The sequence below is a fragment of the Heloderma suspectum genome, chromosome 10, assembly GCF_057233095.1.
Source record: "Heloderma suspectum isolate Gila_16-S chromosome 10, 16-S_ref, whole genome shotgun sequence".
In the NCBI taxonomy this organism is placed as follows: Eukaryota; Metazoa; Chordata; class Lepidosauria; order Squamata; family Helodermatidae; genus Heloderma; species Heloderma suspectum.
The window spans coordinates 19,117,906-19,139,658 of record NC_139467.1 but is presented as its reverse complement, the minus strand read 5'-3'; the positions used below and the strand labels follow the sequence as shown (position 1 = coordinate 19,139,658).

The window sequence follows — 21,753 nt, the reverse complement described above, 5'->3', positions numbered from 1 at the left end:
CCATTGTTGCAGTAGGTGGGGGCGGAGGAAGAGAAGGAGGGTCGCTCTTCCGGTATGACCAGTGTATTGCAATAAAAAGCTCCAAGAAAAATAAAAGGCATCGCTGTAAGTACCATCTTCAGCCACAAGGTGTCACCAACTCTTCAAGACGTAGCTTCAGCCTGCGCCTGTTAAATGTACCACAGTGGCTCTGAGCAAAAAATAGTCCAGCCTTCATGGAACGGGCTCTCAGGCTTGCTCAGCGTGAGGAAGCTCTTTTTGTTAAAGATGATGTCCAAGGGCCATGCCTCACCTATACCAGCTTATTAAATGCTTTCCTTTTTAAAGAAAAAGTTTTAAAAGTGTAGGAAAGGCTACTCCACATCTCACAGCAAGGCTATCTATGCTCCTTAGGTTAGGCAGGGCTGGAAACCACTAGAATTGGATTAGGGCAGCCTCCCCGCATTGATGCCCTCCAAATGGGTTAGACTGCAACTCCTACCATCCCCAGCCAGCTGGCCTACACTTGGTTATCTCAGAGATCACCTCTTTATGTACAATCCTCTCACCTATTAAGACATTCTAGTACAGCCCCGCTCAAAATCTACTGCCCCAGCCCTGAGAGATTAGAACGCAAGCTGTGAGGAGCAGGCCCTGTTCGGTGGTAGCCCCAAGTCTTCCGAACATCCTTCCAGAAGAGTGTAGGCACCCATTTATTTGCAAGCTGCAATCCTCCTTTCTCTGACAAAGTCTTCAGGAACTCTGAGCAATTAACTGCAACAGCTTTTCAGGCCAGATGTCACTTTCTACTTCAGGGGTGGGCATCTTGTAGGCCAAAACTTCAGGAAGGTCACAACTCCCATCATGCCTCACCAGTGGCAGTGCTGGTTAGGGCTGATGGGAGATGTAGGCCAAAATATCTGGAAGGCTAGAGCCTGTCCAGCCCTGTTATGCTATAAGCAACTGCCCCCTTGTCACCAATTCTCAATTCCTAGCTTCAAAACAAGTCAATTTGTCCATCTTGCCCGGTTATCACCTGTTCTGACTGGTAGTGGATCTCCAGGATCTCAGGCAAAAGCCTTTCCCATCACCTGCACCTTGATTGTTTTTTTTGAACCTAGGACTTCATGCAGCCAAGCCACATCCTCTGCCATTGAGCTGGACTCCACTCTCAGCACACTTCCTTTTGTCACCGTAGAACAGGGGTGAGGGACCTGTGGCCCTCCAGGTGTTGCTGATCAACAACTCCCATCACCATTGGGCCATGCTGGGGCTGATTGGAATTGTAGGCCAAAACATCTGGAGAGCCACAAGTTGTTGTACATGACCAGAGAAAATGTGTTGGACAGCAGTGGGAAAGCTGTGGCTGCCCCCACTGTTCTTGGACTCCATCTGCTCCAGCCAGCATGGCCAATGGTCAGGGATGATGGGAGATGCAGTGGAATGATATCGGGAGGGGGGGGCAGAGCTTCCCAACCCCTTCTGTTGAAAGTGAAGCCATTTTGAAGCTAGCTCCCCGTCAGACCTAGAAACAAGAGCTGCACAGCAGTGGGCCACGAACATCCAGGCTAGGAATAATGGGAGGCTCAGCAATTACCCCACTGAAGAACAGAGCAGCGAGAATCCTCGGGAATTATTTATTGGCAGGATAAATCTTACCTGCCAGCATCAGACACACAGAAAAACGCATCCTCCCCCCGCCCACCCCACGTATAGACCGAGACCACCGGCCCAGTCTCCGCCACGCTTTCCCCAGCTTCATTTGTAGAACTCGTGCTCCTGCTCGTCCTTCTTGATGACAGTCTTGTAGGCCTTCTCAAAGTCTTTGGCCAGGACAATGTAGCGGTTCTCCCGCACGGCTAGCATCCCCGCCTAGGAAGAGGGACAAAAAGGGAGGGCTGAAAAATGGGGGGAACTGAGGGCATTGGCCAGAAAGGTGGAAAACAAGCTTCTCTTGGAGATTCCTGAATTATTATTTTGTGAGTATTTGTACAGAACACAGAGAGAGATGGAAAGTCCTGCATATCAATAATTAATTTATTACATTTCTATGCTGCCCAATAGCCAAAGCTCCCTGAGCAGTTGATATAGCACTTACAAGTGTTTGCATACATTGGCCTTCCCCAGCTTGGTGCCCCCCAGAGGTGTTGGACAGCAATTTCCATAATTCCTATGGCCATGCTGGCTAGGAATTATGGGAATTGCCATCCAACACATCTGGAGGACACCAGGTTGGGGAAAGCTGGCATACATCATCTCAGTATCCTTACGGAACAGGGGAGGGCGACTTGCGCCCCCCCAAGATGTTTTTGGCCTACAACTCCCGTCGTGCCGCACCATCGGCTGTGCTGGTTGGGGCCAATGGGAGGTGTAGGGTTGTAGGCCAAAACATCTGGAGGGCCACAGGTTTCCAAGCCCTGCTAGGGAAGGACACAGGGCAGGAACCTGCACCGCCCTCAGATGTTGCTGGACTTCCAACTCTCATCATACCCAGCCAACATGGCCGATGGAAGGCCAAACATTCCCCATCCCTGCAGGAAATGATAGGGAAAAATCTCTGCCGAGAACTTGGAAAGCCACCGGTCAGTTAGAGTAGACAAAACTTTGGGCTAGATGGACCAAAGGTCCAACTCGGTAGAAGGCAGCTTCGTATGCTTGTATATGACCAAACTGAGGACGGCTGAGAGCAAGTGACATGCCCAAGTTCATCTACAGAGTCTGTGACAGAGGTGAAATCTAAACCCAAAGCCTTCTCGCTCATAACTTAGGCTCTTCGTGACTTACTTCCATTAGCTCTTGCATCCAAGAGGCCAGAGGAGACATGATCCACAGCCCAGCCACCCACTGCCTTCCCCTCCCTTAAGGTTTCTTTCCGTTACCCCAACTGTCAAGGCTACCAGATTACAAAGGAGTTGGGGTGGGGCCAAGACTACTTAGCGGGTCTACGGATGTCCTATTGGTGGCCATCTGCTTTCAAGTTAACTTCCTAGGAAAGCAATCGGGCTGCCAAGGCACATGCCACTGACCTCCTGGCAAATGGAGTTGATGTCGGCTCCCGAGATCTTATCCGGCCGGGCTACATCTGGAAGGAGGAGTGAAGGAAGAAGGTGGAGAGAACGGGCCTCACGCCAGAATGGGGGGCAGGTTGACCTGCACCACCAGGAAACCCCCCTTCAGAGCTGTTCTGTCCTTCCTGTTCAAACCAGCAAAGCCTCTGAGGAAGCGCGGAGGCTGAGAACCGACCACTGAAGCACGCCTAGAGAAGCGTGTGCGTGCACGCGTGTGTATGATGGGAGCTGTGGCCCAACAGAGATGCTCAGTCTCTGCCGGCCGCCCCGCCTCGAATCCCCAGCACTGAGCCGTCAGGAAGGATACAGTCCTCCAGATCCACCTCCTCCGACAGGTTCATCTTGCTGGTGATGGTGGAGAAGATTAACCGTTTCTGGCGTCGGTCCGGCAGAGGAAACTCAATTTTACGATCCAGGCGGCCCGGCCGGAGCAGAGCAGGGTCAAGGGTGTCTGCTCGGTTGGTGGCCATTATCACCTGGGTTGGGGAGAAATACGAACAAGGTCGCCAGAATGGCAGTGCCCAATAAGCGAACACAATGTGTGCGGAGTCTTCGCCCCATGGCCGGCCCCCCTCCAGTAGACCTGGGCACTGGAGGGCAGACCCAATCCATGGTCGACTGAGGTGAACTGAGATTTCAAGCTTGACAAGCCAGTGGGGAAAATCCAGCACTCGTTGGACCCCCTTTTGGCCCAGCTGGACGTGTCTTGCAGGCTCCTGTGAACAAGGGTGCCCCTGTCAGGGAGGGCTAACTGGTGGCCGGCAAGGCGACGTTACATGGAACCTCAGCGGCCCAAACATACTTTAAAGACCTGTCTGATGAAAAAGGAGTGCCCATAATTTCACTAGTAAAGAAAATGTTATTAAAGTTCTAAGACAGTGTATTGAACCTCAGTTCCCCACATAGTCATGCCCCCTTCCGCTGGACCCGCCCCCTTTCCCCTCAACGCCCACTCATTTGGTGGCTTCCCAGCTTTTGAAGTTTTCCCCCCATTCTAAAAGGTTGGAATCCCTCCCCTAAGGCTTCGTTCCTGCAGTAAGCGCTTTAAGGCGGGTATTTTGGGCCCCGCCCCTTTTGCCTTCGACCCCGCCCATGCTTGAATGCGGCCCACGAGAGCATCTCCAAAATGGAACCTGGCCCTCAGGCTGAAAGAGGTTCGACATCCCTGTGACAGAGCATGGCAAAGGAGCTGGGTTGTATGGGAAACATGCTTCTTTGAGACCCTGGGCTGCTGTGTAGAACAGAGCAGTCAGCTCGATGTTCTATGCAGTGCCTCACCACACAGCTGGTACTTTGAAAAACAAACAGGCTAGTCCTCTTGATCCCCCATAGGAAAAAAATCAAGGCCAGCTATATCTATGCATGACTGACTAAATAAAGGCCAACTAAATCAGGGCATGACCAAGCTGTAATTAGAAAGCGTGCAGGCCCCAAGGACTTCATGTTTGTTTGTCAGCTTCCCTCCACCAAAGAACCTGTAGCGTTACTTCTCAGCAGAAATGCCTTGAAGTCCAGACGTAGTGCTATGCGAGGGAATCGACTCCCCAGGCTGTCCAACCCTGCGCTGTGCCCTTTCCTCCCCAGAGTCCCTAACGCACCTTGACATTAACATTCTGGTCAAAGCCATCCATCTGGTTGAGTAGCTCCAGGAGAATGCGTTGAACTTCCCTGTCCGCTGTGGAGAGACCGACAAAACTGTCAGCTGGCTGCCGCAAGGAGACAGCCAGCCCCTGCCTTCCTCCAGGGCTTGCGCACACCTTCCACACATCTTCAGGGATATCTGAAGTCACTGTCTGCTGCGAAAGTTGCATCCTGAGACCTCAGTGTTTCATTGATGCAGCCCTGCCCCCCGCCCCCCGATAATTACAGAGGTAAGACTGCAACACTCTTAGCTGTGCCTGGAAAGGATTTGGGGGGAAATTAGAGGGATGCAAGTGGGGGACGGGTGTGCAACAAAATGTTGCCATATGGAGCGCTCCTGGTCAGGGTTCCAGTCAGAAAACCTTTCCCTTTCCCAGGAGACTCTATTCCACTCCACCCATTGGGGTTTGATCCCCCCCCCCTCCCAATAATGTTCTGTGTCCACTGAGCATGCTGTGGGCTGCTTTGGGGGTTCCTGTGACGTTTAAAAAAAAAAAGAAAAAGGTAAAGGTGTCCCCAATCAGTCGTGTCCGACTCTAGGGTGCGGTGCTCATCCCCGTTTCTAAGCCGAAGAGCCAGCGCTGTCCGAAGACGCTTCCGTGGCCATGTGGCCGGCATGACTGAACACCGAGGTGCACGGAACGCTGTTACCTTTCCCGCCAAGGCGGTACCTATTTATCTACTTGCAATTTCTTGCTTTCGAACTGCTAGGTTGGCAGAAGCTGGGACTGAAGGCGGGAGCTCACTCCGTCACGCAGCACTCGGGTCTCGAACTGCTGACCTGCCGACCTTCCAGTCTGCAGTTCAGCGTCTTAACCACTAAGCCACCCATGTACACATATCATGAACTGTAGGTATAGACGCGTATTCATGTTACGACTCTATATGTTTTATGGTGAGCATATCTAGAGTGAGAGTGGAATGAGTGACGGGAAGAATGGTGTATTCGCATATGGGAGATGACTGGCTGAGTGAGTGAAGGGGTGTGTGAAGTGTGTGATATATAAGATGGGTACTGTGCTTGTGTGAGACAGATAGGGTTTGATAGGGCTTGTCAGGGAATGGATCAGAGGAAGAGAGAGGTAGGGTTTGAGAGAGATGGGATTTGTGTTGGGTCTGTGAAGAGTTAAATTGAAGAAAATCTGGGGAGAGAGGGAGTAGGATTTACGCATCTGAGAGGACATACACAGATAGAAACATTAAAGGCTACTGATTTACTGTTGAACATCTTAATGTTATAATTAATAAAGATTTCTTTGTTATCTAAAATCCTACACCTTCTGCTCTTGGCTATGTAAGGGTTAAGAGAACAAAGGGAATAATTAAAGAATAAAGCCAGGGTGCCCTCACAGCTCGAGGATAGAGTAAAGGGTTGGACCTGAGGTAAATGTCCTGGTGGCAGTGTTACTGTGTGTGGGGGAAGATGCTGTCTGTTGTGGGAAAGGCCTTGTAGAAGAGGTATTCTCACTGGTAATAGGCAGGAACACCAGTTCCCCCCTGCGTTTTTTCCTAAGGGGTTTTTTTTTGTGTGTGGTCTATCAGGAACATCAACTGTCCTGTGGGAAAGATTCCAGGAGAGCAAGGGAAGTATATGAGGATAACACCACATGCCTGCTCCTGCTCCAGTTGGACTTGCCCCATCTCCAGGACATCTTCCACCAACTGCCCTGTGGAAAGACTCCTAACATTTATTATTTATTTATTGTTAATATTGTTCATTATGATGTCATTATTTTTATGTTACGTGTACCTTGGTAGGATTCCTATTTTGAAAGGCGGCATATAAAGAACTAATAAAATCATAGTATTTATTTAGTAGCTTTTCCCTATATATACCATTTCCTACAACTAGCAGCTAATCCCAGCTTCTAACACACCCTTCACCGCCTACCACCACCACTACCACCACCCCATCCTTTGTCCTGGATTTTTTTAGGGAATAGCTGATTGTGCTTTATTGAACTTGCTGGGAGAGCTACTGAAAAAAATGCTAACCTACCTCTATTAAAATAATATAGAATGTCTTATTATGAAATGCAAACGCCAAATGTTAATGATAAATAATTAAGAATTTGAAAATGGAAATTTATTTATTTATTTATTAAATTTATTAATCGCCCATCTGACTGGTCACCCAGCCACTCTAGTAATAAGTAAAAAGGAGTAATTGTATTAAAGGGAAGATACACAAAGGCACAAGCAGACTCACAATGAATTCTGGGTAACTGGCATAAAAAATAGTTGTCAAGATGACCTGGATGGCATCCAAGGAGAAGATGCTGAGTTAAAGCCCTATCAAACTACAGGGTTATTTGAGTAATGAACAGGTGTGAGACTGTATTATTCCAGCTCAAATGTGTACTTAAAAGTTTTTGCTTGGTCTGAAGTGTATTCATCAGCTACAGGTCGTTAACTGGCCACCAGAGGCTTCCCAAATACTGGAACTATCGTTTGAAAACACCCAGCAGAGGCAAAACTGGAAACACCTTTCTTCCATGCCCGCTTGATGTCTTATCCCTTGCTGGTTGAATCCAGATTCGAAACCTTCGCCTCTCTGAACAGAACTGCACAAAATAAAGCATTCACACAAAACGTGCCCAGTTCGCTCAGGCTGAAGAATGCGGATGGTCTGAGGTGTCGAATGCACAGGGCCCGTCCCTCTGAAATACCCAGCAGAAGTGCTAAGCTCACCTGGGCCAAGGTTCCTCCTTTGGCTCTCATAGGCCAACCTGCATCCAACAGACAAAGAACTCTGGGTTCCAGCCCATTGTGACAAACCAGGGAAAGGACGGCACCTGGAGGAATAAGCAGGAATTGCAGCCGCCCTCCCGCATAACTTCGGCAAAAACTAGGTTAGCCGGCAAATGCAAAAGTCCCAAACCCTTCTTTACTGCTTAACGTGGGGGTGTGCATGTGTGTGTGTGTGTGGGGGGGAGAAACAGCTGACTGGGGAGTGGGGACATAGCCCTTTCTTCACTTGCTTTCTCCCTGCAAACTCTCCTCACTGGCTGTTTTTCTTTTCTTCTCATTAGACCAATTTATTTAAATATTTTTAGGCCGCCTTTTGGAGTAAAAAAACCCACAAGGAGCTCAACGTACAACATACACAAAGATTTTAAAACACAATATCACAAGTTCAAGAAAAAACGGGGCGCTCATCCCATCACCTCCTGAAGGGTTCGACCTTCAATCGGTCTGAGAGAACTATATTCGGAGGGGGTTATTCTGAGGGGGCGGGTGGCGGGTGGGTTTGGTAACATTTTTTTTGGTTCATTTCAGTATTTTAAAACGGCAAACGGCCCTGGGTGCCTTGAACATGCGGAAGAAATTATTTCTTAAAAAATGGGAATGTCATAAACAAACAAACAAACGAACAATAAAGAGCAAGTCTAAACCCAACAGCGGGCTGGCATCAGACCACTATCGCCCCTGGAAAGGCGGCCAGCTGAGAAGAAACCTTGCCAGAGAGGGGAGGAAGCCATGTCAAGTGAAGGGGTTAAGCACCCTCCTCCACGCAGAACTTTTCCACACCACCATACATCCCACGTCACATCTGTTTTAGGCAACGAACCCACGGGCCTCTAGGGATCCTGCCTTTGATGCGCAGCGTCTAGCTTTGCAGCAGCACAACCGCCGGACATCCCTTCTCTGCAACTGTCCTTTCCTCCACCCTCTGCCCAAACTGTCACGGTTGCCCAGGAGACCCAGGCCCCCTCCCCGACCGCCCACCCTCGTCACCAACTCACCGCCAGTCTGGGCATCGAAGCGCTTGGTGGCGATGGCGTCGATCTCGTCAATGAAGATGATGGCCGGGGCGTTCTCTTTGGCCAGGCGGAAGACGTCTCGCACCATGCGCGGCCCCTCACCCAGGTACTTCTGCACGAACTCAGATCCTACCACTCGGATGAAGGCGGCTAGATGGAAAGGCAGCATCACAGCCCAGCTCCCGAGGACCTCCACAGAGAAGTGGATCGTTCGACTCATAATCCGCCCCCGATCCAGAGGCCTCGACGCTCTTACAGAGGCCGGGGTGAGCAACGGCTGCCTCCGTTTGTCTCCACAGCAGGGGAAGCTGCAAACGTGCTTTTGGCTTACGTTTCAGGTACTGTCCCCGCCATCAAAGCAAACAGAACAAGTCTCCCCTGCGCGGAACCGCGGCCTCACATCAGGGATCAGAGACTAGCAGCCGAAGGACAAATCCAGCCCACTGAGTGCTACTTTCTGGCCCCTCAGCTGCCAACTCAAAGACACAGGGGCGCATGAGGAGCAGGGGTGGGGAACCTCTTTTAGCCCCAGAGCTGAGCTCAGTTTCGGAGAAGCTATCGGGGGCCGCATTCCAGTGGTGGGCAGAGATAAAGGGGAAGGGGGGGGAGACCAAAAATATTAATAATACCAGCCTATTGAAGCTTAAAGCTCTTTCTGCTTTTAACGAAGCCTTAGGAGAGGCATTTTAGCCTTTCAGAATGGGGAGAAAGACTGCACCAAAGCCAGGAAACCAGCTACACTGTACAGTCCTTACAGCAGTTTCGTCTTCCGTTTAATTAACAAAGAAAGAAAAGAGAGCACGTTTCTAACCCTTACGGTTGCACAGACATGGTTGAACTGGAAGGGGCCTACAAGACCATCGAGTCCAACCGCTGCTCAGCGCAGGAAGCCTGATTCCCAGGCAGTCTCCCATCCAAGTACTAACCAGGGCTGAACCTGCTTAGCTTCCAACATCAGACGAGATCAGGCCTCCAGGATCTGAGTTGCATCTATGTGCCAGTACACCTTGCTAAGATCTCAGACGCCAGAAAGGCAGCTGGACAAGATCTCCAATGGTCACAGGAGGGGCTTTGCTGCCTTGCGTGGCAGTCTTCCCCAACATGGTGGTGCCCTCGAGACATTTTGGACTACAACTCCCAGCATTCTTGACAATTGAAAGCCAATGTGGTGTAGCGGTTAGGGTGTTGGCCTGGGGCTCAAGACACCCGGGTTCTACTCCCCACTCAGCCATGCAGCTCACTGGGTGACTCTGGGCCAGTCACTGACTCTCAGCCTAACCTACCTCACAGGGTTGTTGTGAGGAAAAATCGAAGAGGAGGGCCACGGAAGCCACCATGGATTCCTTGCAGGAGGAAGAACGGCAGGATATAAATGTAATAAAATGTAAACATCAGCTTGCTGGGGCTGATGGGAACTGAAGTCCAAAATATCTGGAGGATGGGAAGGTTGCATTGTAGTATGGGAAGTAGCAAAAAATGGACAAATTATGCAAATTTGTATAGTTTATACAAGGTGCAGGATTTTTTTCTGGGCACAGAACTCTTTTTTTTTTTTTAGGGTAAGGTACATCGTCATCCTGGGGAAACTGATCTGTAGCCCTTGCATAGACACTTGGCTCAAGCACTGGAAATAGGTCAGCACTATAATACACCTCTAGACACAAATGCAGTCCGCACATGGGTGTGAGACTATGCACATCCCATGACCCACCTCTTAGCCTTTCAGCTGCTCCTCTTGGGTCTGCCATGGGTAGCCCTTCTGTTTGTATCTTATTTAACACATTTATACCCCGCTTTTCTCAGTGAGTTCGAGGTAGCTAGTAATGCAAGTTAAAACAGCAACTTAGGGTGCAATCCTAGGCATGTTTAGACAGAGAAAAGTCCTACAACTCCGAGCAGTTGGGAGTTGTAGGATTCTTTTTGTCTGAACATGCCTAGGATTGCACTCTTAATTCTTAAACACAGTTTGATTGCTATGTGTACAATAAAGCAGCCACAAGGCACTAAAAGAACCAAGAGAGGAGGGGGAAGATGAAACCTGGCCAAGTCGTAATCTGTCCGTGACAACAGAACTGATGCTGCCCCCTCGGCCCCGCCACTCACCTGTGGTGTGATGGGCCACTGCTTTGGCCAGCATGGTCTTTCCGCAACCCGGGGGGCCATACATCAGCACACCTCGCGGAGGGTCAATGCCAATCTGAAAGAGCCACAAGAAGACATTTCGTGGGCTGTCCTTGCATCTCGCACCACACGCTCCCCCTCCCAGGGAGTGGTGCGACGTCTCGGACAGACCCTGCAACTCGAAGGGCCGATGCAAAGGTACCGATACTTGAAGGCAAAATAGCGATGCAGCGATCCATTTGTGTCATTGATACGTTTTGTGATGGCACGCAAGGGGACACAGGTGATTTATATCCCGCCTTTCTGCCTGACAGCGGGCCTCCAAGGCATCCAACAAGAAGTGAAAAATTTAAGGCAATGGTGTCATCTCGGGGGTGGGGTGGGGTGAGGAAAAGGACTTGGATCAGGGATGGGGAACATATGGCCTTCCAAACGTTGGACGACAACTTTCATCAGCCCTAGTCAGCACAGCCAATCGTGAGGGATGAGGCGAGCTGAAGCATGACAACATCTGGAGGGCCACATGGAACTCATCCCTTGCCTTAGATCAGGGGTGGACAGAAGGTAGATCTCCAGATGTATTGGACTTCAACTCCCACAAACCTCTGCCAGCATGGCCAGTGGTCAGGAATGCTGGGAGCTGAAGTCCAAACCATCTGGAGATCTACCTTCTACCCACCTCTGCCTTAGATGCTGCTGCTGTGGCTGTCCCATTTAGGTGGGTTCCCAGGCAGTATCCCATCAAGACACTGACCGTTCCTAAACCTGCTTAGCTTCATCAACACAGAAGGCGCACAATGCAGGAGATTAGGGCCCGGGCTGGCTCAAGCACCATGAAGGGCACCCACAAGTAGAGCTTGGTGCATGCCCATTTCAAGGTACCCGCAGAAGAAATGACCGGAGGATGATCACTCTGCTTTGGAGGATTTGAAGATGACACAAACTCAAACCATGCATGCCTTTCTCAGTTGACCAGATGCATGGGTATTTCGTACTCAAGACTTAGCAACCATATACAGGAAACCGCTTCAAGATTTAAAAGCGGAACATAGGGACACAGGAGTGACAGCTGATCACACTGAGAGCTACCAACCTGTGCAATGCTGGAAGCTTCTTTTGCCACGTTTTCCCATCACATGAATGCTAATCAACTCAGTTTAGGGGAAGAAGAAAGCATGCACTGGACGGAGATGCGGAAAAGCGGGACCATTCCACCAGCCCAGCTGAAAGACCACCATTCATGAAGGCTCCTGTTTCCCTAGCTGTCACCACCAGCAGCCATTCGAACAGGCTGCACATAGGGAGATGAGTGGGAAAGCAGGGGCATTCCAGCAGCCCTGCTGAAAGGCTATGTAACTTTTTTTCCCTCTTCCCTCCCCATCCCTTTTTCCTTGTCTGTCGTATCTTCTCAGAGTCAAAGCCTATGGGTAGGGACTGTCTTGTTTTACTGACAGCATGTACGGTGCTCCAGGAGCCATTTTGGCTGAGCAGTGGGATAAAAATACTCCCAGCAACAACAACCAATGCTTTCTTCCTTGTAAAAGGAACACAGCATGGCGGGCAACATTCTCTCCGTGATCCTGTGCCCAAGCCCCCTTCCTGGCCTGAACAAACAAATCTTAGCCGAAGTCAGCATGCAGCAAGAGTCCACTTGAGCCACCGCAACCTTTCTAAAGGAGAAGTGGGATACAAGAACAAGCAAGTGGCTATTTTGTGCACACATCTCTGTCCTGTTAGCCGTCTTTCAGCTGAGTGAGTCAGGTCCAATACCTGTTTGTAGAGTTCAAAGTGGGTGAGGGGCAGCTCCACCGCCTCCCTCACTTCCTGCTTCTGAATATCCATCCCTCCAATGTCAGCATACATCACATCTGGTTTCTGATCTGTCCAGAGGAGAAAGAGGGAGGACGTTGAGCGCGACCCCGCCCAAAACAGTGCTAAGCAAGCCTTACCTCCAAAATGTCAACTCTCGTTAGCCATCCAGAGATGCCCACAAGTATAAGAACCACCGGGACCATCTTATAAGATAGGAACGTAAGAAGCTGGCTTCTATGGAATCAGACCGCTGGTCCATCTAGCCCAGTATTGTCGACGCTGACCAGCAGCAGCGCTCCAGGGTTTTGGGCAGGAAGCCCTACCCGGAGATGCCAGGGATTCAACCTGGGACTTTCTGCATGCAAAGCATGTGTTCTGCCACTGAGCTGCTGTCCAGGTGGAATCTGATACGTGGAACAGAATTTGGACTTCTGTTTGTTTGGCACTTTTTTCATTAAAAACATTTAAGATACAAAGTTTCTAGTTCTCATGGTTAAGGAGACATCTGAAAATGAGTTATCAGCATCTGTTGCCCACTTTGCATAATTAACAGACCTTCCCTAAAGACTTCTAATCCACGTCTTATTCGCGCCCACGTACCCTTCCTCTGTTAACCATCGCCGGGACTGGGGTGTGTGTAGTGCACAACTGCAACACAAGCTGTGAAATAAGATGCCTGGGACACAATTCCGCATCCCAAAAGCATTACCTTTCAATACTTCTTTCTGACTCCCAATTCAAAACATGAAAAAGGTTCCTAGTGTTTATGGCAATGGTGCAGAACATGTGGCCCTCCAAAAGTTGTTGGACTGCAACTCCCATCAGCCATAGCCAGCATAGCCAATGGTGGGGGATGATGGGAAATGCAGTCCAACAACATCTGGAGGGCCACATGTTCCCCACCCTGTGTTACGGTTTTACAGCCAAGCTACAAGATATGCAAGTATTGGTGGCAAAATCTTAAAAATCAGCCAAGCGCTTAGAACTTCTACTGCTTAGAAGATAGAGCTACAGTCCCCCAGGCCTAGCAGAATAATGATGCAAAACAAATGCATGCCAGTGTACATATTTTTAATAACATTCAGTTGGCACCATTCAACCCAGCATCCCATCCTATGCCAGAAAGGCTAACTCTGAAGAGCAGATACATCGCTGATCCTCTATCTCCTCCTTGTAACAGAAAGAGAATCCATACTTCAGAAGAAAAAAATGGAAATACTGCACTCAAACTGCGCGGAGATAAATAAAGTTTGCAGAACTTACCCGTTTGAATGAGCTAAGCAATAGATGATTCAATAAGACATTGGTAATCTGTTTTTATGGATGTTTCCTTGAATATGTATGTACTGATTTATTGTATTAACTTTGTATGGTTTTTATGTTGTACACAGACTTGAAGGGTTCTATTCTTAAAGGTATCCTAAAATATTTTTAATAAAATACACAAAATAAATAAAGAGCAAGGAATTGCAGCCCAATGACACAAACACTCATCAAGATGCAACTCCTGCGTATTTCCGTCCTACAGAGACATTGAACCATCTAAGCCAGCCTGCCCCAACTTGGGGCCGTCCAGAGGGCTCGGACCACAGCTCCCATCACCCCTGCCAGCACAGCTGGGGCTCAGGGTTGATGGGAGTTGTAGTCCCAGCCCTCTGGAAGGGGCCAGGTTGGGGCAGGCTGCCCAAAACTTACTCTCCAGCACCGTATGCCATATGCAACTGTCCTCACTCCCCTGAAGGCAACCTGGAACATACACATGCCCCATGCGCAGCCCCTGAGCTGGTGTCGCCTCTCAGGTCAACGAGAGATATTCACCTTACCTGAAGTAAGCATCATGATGCTGCTGTCAGCCTCAGGAGGCAACACGTCCACCAAGGCATTGCTGTGCTTGTGCAGAGCCACGGAGGCGTTGGGCTTCAGCAGTTCCCGGTCGATAGTGCTCAAGATACGAACGTAATAGTTGGAGCCTAAGAGGGAGACATTCACAAGACCTTCAGCGAGAGACGCCAGCACAGTTTCCAATGCTGCATTGTAAGGGTGGGTAGGAGGGGCAGCTCCAACACCTGGCATCCTTGGGTCTTGGCACCCTGGCAGGCCCACTACTGACAGCTTCCCTGGGGCCTCCTTTATCCCCCCACTCCCAGACCGACATGGCAAACAGGTGAGTCAAGAAACCTTTTTAAGTACCCACAATGCCCCTGACGTAGTGTCACTCTGGGGCATTGTGGGAAATTAAAATGGTGGCCCTCAGCGAGCTGATGCAGCTCAAAGCACACTCTGACCGGGATCTCCGCAAACCTGGAGCCAACCCCTGGGGGTAACAGGGAGAAGAGAGGGCACTGTACCTGTGGTGGAACCAACAATGGCCGTGTTCTGATCCACCGCCTCCAGGAACTGGCCGATGACGAGCGGGATGCTCTGGATGCGTTTCACCTCCTCTTGGGCATGCAGAAACTCTTTCTTTAGGTTCTTCTGCTCATCCTTGATGTACTCTTCTTGGACCTCCAGGAACTCCAGCTCTTGCTGCAATTTCTACAAGCAGACATAGAGGAGGCCTCCCTTACACTTCCTTCTTCTGGCCCAGCACAATTCCAGCTCATTAGATGCAGCAAGCAAAAGACTAGCACAGCTATACCACTGTGCCCTCCCCACTACAACTACAGCAGACATGCCTCATAGCTAGGGAGCCTGGGAATGATCAAACCAGCGCCAAATTATCAAACAGACTAATGAGACCCAGGCCTACACTTCACCTCACCAAACTTTGCTCACACACACACACAGAGAAAACAACTCAGTTACATCCACTACCATTATTAAAATTGCTCACACACAGAGAGAAAACAACTCAATTACATCCACTACCGTTATTAAAATTGGAGTTACGTGCTTTGATTTTTAGAACAAGAACGTTCATTAAGCAGTCCACCATGACCTCCAGCAATTTCCAAGCAATCCATGGAGGAAAAAAAGTTTGAGAACTTCCATTCTAGAATGACAAATTTACAGCCAGACATGGGCAGACACAGCAGCTCCCTGCAGCACTACAGACACATAGGGACCAAACACAACAACCAGGTGGCTCACCTTATAACGACTATACAGATCCTCCACATCCTCAGCCTCAGGAACTAGAAAGGAGAGGCCAGTCTGAGGCCTGGAGATGGAGAGAGCAGGAAGCTCATCCTAGAATTAAGGGATACAGAGAAAAGAGAACCAAAATCAGTTTGGGAGAGATTGACCTACAGCACATGTCAACTATTTGGTGAGGAAGACCTAGCCCAGAGGTGCAGAACTTTCGGTCCAGGGGCCAAATCTGGCCTTCTGGGAGCCCCCAGAAGGCCACGCCCCCTTTCCCTGGCCCCACCTCCTTTCCTTCCACCACCAATTGTTTGGTGATTTTCCAGCTTCTCCGAAATGGAAATCAGCCTTCAGTTTGAAAGAGGTTCTGCAGCCTATTAACACTCATACCCACAGCTTACTACAAAGTGTGAGAAAATTATATTGGAGAACAACTGGAGCAAGTCCGAAATAACCAAAATGGGCCATTGTTAGGTCAGCAAGCCCAAATGAACAATGGCTTTAAAAAAAAAAGGGTAGGGAGAGGGGTTCTAGAATCAGATGGGGCAAAAATTCTTGGCAAAACTTATTGTACAGAGAAATGGAAAGAAAAACTGGACAGGATGCTATGAAGTATGAATTCTTTCAAACCAATATCGGGACTAGCAGAATCCGCTGGGCAGAGCAGCCAACAGGGGAGCAGGTTGAAACCACAGTTCAGGGGCAAGGAATCGGGTTTCACTGCAGCTTCATCCTATACAGCTTTCATCCGAAGTTATGTTCCACAGACTTTAAGGGAACCATCATCCAAATTCTGCGCATGTAAAGATTTCCAGCCTTAAAACCGTCTCCTCTGGCTCGATGGGCAGACAGACTCGCCCTCAGACATTATAATTTGACAGCAAGACAAATTCCAGAAGGGTGGCTGTGTTCACAGAACAAGAGGAACAATCCTAACCATGGGCTGTACCAAATGTTAGTCCTAGTTAGAGTAAACCCACTGAAACGAATGGGGCTTTAATCACAAATGGAACTGACGTCATGACTAGCCTAAGTCCCATCCGTTTCAACGGCACAACTCTACGTCGGACTAACATCTGCTCAAAGTTGCGCAGATGCCAGAGGGGGAGCTGTATTTGCCCGTGGCAGCAAAAAACAACCAAGAGCCTTGAGGCACCTGAAAGGCTAACACATTTATTCTGGCATAAACTTTCACAGACTACTGTCTTCCTCAGATGTATGGAATCTTAACCTTAAATTGGCAGATTTGTATACATAGCTGGGGGAGAGGGGGCAACGTGTGTGTTGGTCAGAGGGAAATGAAATGCCTCTGACCTGTTTACATCCTTCCCTCCGGCATATGTATATACATCTGCCAAATTGAGGTTAAGCCCCCACGCATCCGATGAAGTGGCCACCAGTCCACGAAAGCCGGTGCCAGAACAAGCGTGTTCGTCTTTCAGGTGCCACAAGACTCTTCGTTAAAGCTGAGCACAGCAGCAGGGCCCAGTGGGAAGAGAAGCTGACGGTCACGGCCCGCTCCCTCCTCCCCGCCACCTCCGCCAGGGCCCGTCCAGCAAGCAGTGACTCGGCATCCCGCTCCTCTTCCCGTAGCCCTTCAGCCTTCGCCGCCGCCGCCGCCTCCCTCCCCGGGCAGCAGGAGCGGGAAGGAACAGGCAGCGGGCGCGTCCCCCTGCTGCCAAGCCGCCGCAGCCCCTCGCTCAGCCGATCCTCGCCCGCGATCCCTGCGTTCCGTCGCCCGGACCTGCGCCTTCTCCACCAGGATCCCGATCTCCTCCATTTTTACCGCTCAACCCGGGCCAGGCTGCTTTTCGTCGCGCTTCCGGGAGGAGTTGCCGGAAACTGGCGCAGAGGCTTATGGGAGCTGTAGTCGTTCTCTCTGTGGTGTGTGTCTGTCGAGTTAGATCTGTATCTCTAGCTACACACACACACTCTTCCGGGAACTGTGGTCCATATATATAATATGATATATACTTTTAATTATAGAAATATAATTACAATATATTTTTATTTAAAAATACATTTATTTATTATAAATAAGGAATATATACACGCACACATACACTTTCGGGAACTGTGGTCCATATATATATATAATATGATATATACTTTTAATTATAGAAATATAATTACAATATATTTTTATTTAAAAATACATTTATTTATTATAAATAAGGAATATATACACGCACACATACACTTTCGGGAACTGTGGTCCATATATATATATAATATGATATATACTTTTAATTATAGAAATATAATTACAATATATTTTTATTTAAAAATACATTTATTTATTATAAATAAGGAATATATACACGCACACATACACTTTCGGGAACTGTGGTCCATATATATATATAATATGATATATACTTTTAATTATAGAAATATAATTACAATATATTTTTATTTAAAAATACATTTATTTATTATAAATAAGGAATATATACACGCACACATACACTTTCGGGAACTGTGGTCCATATATATATATAATATGATATATACTTTTAATTATAGAAATATAATTACAATATATTTTTATTTAAAAATACATTTATTTATTATAAATAAGGAATATATACACACACACACATACACTTTCGGGAACTGTGGTCCATATATATAATATGATATATACTTTTAATTATAGAAATATAATTAAAATATACTTTTATTTATAAAAATACATTTATTTATTATAAATAAGGAATATATACACGCACACATACACTTTCGGGAACTGTGGTCCATATATATATATAATATGATATATACTTTTAATTATAGAAATATAATTACAATATATTTTTATTTAAAAATACATTTATTTATTATAAATAAGGAATATATACACGCACACATACACTTTCGGGAACTGTGGTCCATATATATATATAATATGATATATACTTTTAATTATAGAAATATAATTACAATATATTTTTATTTAAAAATACATTTATTTATTATAAATAAGGAATATATACACGCACACATACACTTTCAGGAACTGTGGTCCATATATATATATAATATGATATATACTTTTAATTATAGAAATATAATTACAATATCTTTTATTTAAAAATACATTTATTTATTATAAATAAGGAATATATACACACACACACATACACTTTCGGGAACTGTGGTCCATATATATAATATGATATATACTTTTAATTATAGAAATATAATTAAAATATACTTTTATTTATAAAAATACATTTATTTATTATAAATAAACAATATACACACACACACATACACTTTCGGGAACTGTGGTCCATATATATAATATGATATATACTTTTAATTATAGAAATATAATTACAATATATTTTTATTTAAAAATACATTTATTTATTATAAATAAGTAATATATACACACACACACACATACACTTTCGGGAACTGTGGTCCATATATATAAACATAATTAAAATATACTTTTATTTATAAAAATACATTTATTTATTATAAATAAACAATATACACACACACACACATACACTTTCGGGAACTGTGGTCCATATATATAATATGATATATATTTTTTATTATAGAAATATAATTACAATATATTTTTATTTAAAAATACATTTATTTATTATAAATAAGTAATATATACACACACATACACTTTCGGGAACTGTGGTCCATATATATATATATAATATGATATATATTTTTAATTATAGAAATATAATTAAAATATATTTTTTATTTAAAAATACATTTATTTATTATAAATAAGTAATATATACACACACATACACTTTAGGGAACTGTGGTCCATTAATATAATATAATATAATATAATATAAATTTTTAATTATGTAAACATAATTTTAAAAAATATTTATAAAAATAAATTTATTTATTATAAATAAATAATATATACACACATGCATACACATTTTTGGGAACTGTGGTCCATATGTGTGTGTGTATATATATGTGTGTGTATACACACACACACACATACATACACAGACACTTTTGGGAGCTGTGATGTTTGTGTGTAATATATACACAAACACAACCAGGGTTTCTTCTGGGAGTCATAGTCCAGGCTGCCCTTTGCGTTATAAGAGGGGAGGGTTAACTTCATGCTTTTGGAATCAGTATTCTCCTTCTTTGAAATGAAATACAGTTGAGCAGCAGACGCCAGCATGGCACTGCAGTCATACCCCAAATACCCCAAACTCTCATTCCTTCCATTTCAACAAACACCATTGCCCCCTCCTCTCAGAATTATTCATTTGAAAGACACAAGCACAAACATAGATTTTATTGGCCACATCCATTTATTTTGATCATGATTCAATGCGAATTCAAACCACATGCTGCTAGAGCTCCCAAAATCAAATTTCTACCCTCTTTTCTTTGGCTCAGCATCCACCTGTTTGCCTCCGAGAACTGCTGAGAAGCAGACCCAAGGGTCCTGAGTTCTAGTCCCTCAGTGCTCTAGTCACCAGGCCCATAACTCCCCCGCCCCCAATGGTGGAATCCATAAGGAGGAGGGTTTTGCTCTCTTCTATCTAACCTTATGAAGACCTACAACACCTTCTAGAACTAACACCAACAAAAGATGTCCTTTTCATCATAGGGGATTGGAATGCTAAAGGAGGAAGTCAAGAAATCACTAGGATAACAGGCAAGCATGGCCTTGGTGTACAAAATGAAGCAGGACAAAGGCTAAGAGAGTTTTGCCAAGAGAACACGCTGATCATAGCAAACACTCTTTTCCAACAGCACAAGAGGCGACTCTACACATGGACATCACCAGATGGTCAATATCGAAATCAGATTGATTATGTCCTTTGCAGCCAAAGATGGAGAAGCTCCATACAAGGCCTGGAGATGACTGTGGCTCAGATCATGAGCTTCTTGTTGCAAAATTTTGGCTTAAATTGAAGAATGTAGGGAAAACCACTAAACCATTCAGGTATGACCTAAATCATATCCCTTATGAATATACAGTGGAGGTGAGGAATAGATTTCAGGGATTAGACCTGATAGACAGAGTGCCTGAGGAACTATGGACGGAGGTCCGTAACATTGTTCAGGAGGCAGCAACTCAATCCATCCCAAAGAAAAAGAAATGCAACAAAGCAAAGTGGCTGTCTGATGAGGCTTTACAAGTAGCTGAGGAAGGAAGGGAAGCGAAAAGCAAAGGAGAAAGGGGAAGATATATCCAACTGAATGCAGAGTTCCAGAGAGTAGCAAGGACAGACAAGAAGGCCTTCTTAAATGAACAATGCAAAGAAATCGAGGAAAACAATAGAATGGGAAAGACTAGAGATCTTTTCAAGAAAATCAGAGATATCAAGGGAAGATTTTGTGCAAAGACGGGCATGATAAAGGACAAAGAAGGCAGGGACCTAACAGAAGCAGATGAGATTAAGAAGAGGTGGAAAGAATACACAGAAGAACTATACAGGAAAGATCTTAATGTCCCTGATAGCCATGATAGTGCGCTCACTGAACTTGAGCCAGACATCCTAGAGGGTGAAGTCAAGTGGGCCTTAGGAAGCATAACCAACAACAAAGCTAGCGGAGATGACAGTCTTCCAGCTGAGCTATTTAAAATCCTAAAAGATGATGCTGTTAACGTGCTGCATTCTATATGCCAACACATTTGGAACACTCAGCAGTGGCTACAAGACTGGAAAAGGTCAGTTTACATTCCAATTCCAAAGAAGGGCAATGTCAAAGAGTGTTCAAACTACCGTACAATTGCACTCATTTCACATGCCAGCAAGGTGATGCTCAAAATCCTACAAGCTAGGCTTCAGCAGCATGTGAACCGAGAACTATCAGAAGTACAAGCGGGGTTCCGAAGAGGCAGAGGAAGTAGAGATCAAATCGCCAACATTCGCTGGATCATGGAGAAAGCAAGAGAATTCCAGAAAAGCATCTATTTCTGCTTCATTGACTACGCTAAGGCCTTTGATTGTGTGGATCACAACAAACTGTGGCAAATTCTTAAAGAGATGGGAGTACCAGATCACCTTACCTGTCTCCTGAGAAACCTGTACGAGGGACAAGAAGCAACAGTAAGAACTGGACATGGAACAACCAATTGGTTCAAAATTGGCAAAGGAGTACGACAAGGCTGTATATTGTCGCCCTGCTTATTTAATTTATATGCAGATTACATCATGAGAAACGCCGGGTTGGATGAATCACAGGTCGGAATTAAGATTGCCGGGAGAATTATCAACAACCTCAGATGCGCAGACGATACCACCCTAATGGCAGAAAGTGAA

At 46.2% G+C, this 21,753-nt stretch overlaps 1 protein-coding gene across 4 annotated transcripts; it reads right to left on the bottom strand.

Annotated features, from left to right (window-relative positions):
* Positions 1–1,602: 1,602 nt before the first annotated feature.
* Positions 1,603–17,275, bottom strand: PSMC4 (proteasome 26S subunit, ATPase 4). Of its 4 annotated transcripts, XR_014785112.1 has the most exons (13): positions 17,214–17,275; positions 15,476–15,574; positions 14,734–14,920; positions 14,209–14,355; positions 12,344–12,453; positions 10,556–10,649; positions 8,435–8,602; positions 7,380–7,483; positions 6,300–6,355; positions 4,646–4,722; positions 3,355–3,523; positions 3,006–3,061; positions 1,603–1,851 (listed from the first exon to the last, which is right to left on the bottom strand). XR_014785112.1 is itself a non-coding variant. In XM_084815399.1 (11 exons), exons 1-11 carry the CDS (start codon positions 17,247–17,249, stop codon positions 1,738–1,740), a joined length of 1,257 nt encoding a protein of 418 aa, XP_084671525.1. In that variant the 5' UTR covers positions 17,250–17,275; the 3' UTR covers positions 1,603–1,737. The 4 variants fall into 4 exon arrangements, 2 of the variants coding, with proteins under 2 accessions (XP_084671525.1, XP_084671526.1); XR_014785113.1 differs by lacking the exon at positions 6,300–6,355; XM_084815399.1 differs by lacking the exons at positions 6,300–6,355; positions 7,380–7,483.
* Between the last annotated feature and the right edge of the window lie 4,478 nt (positions 17,276–21,753).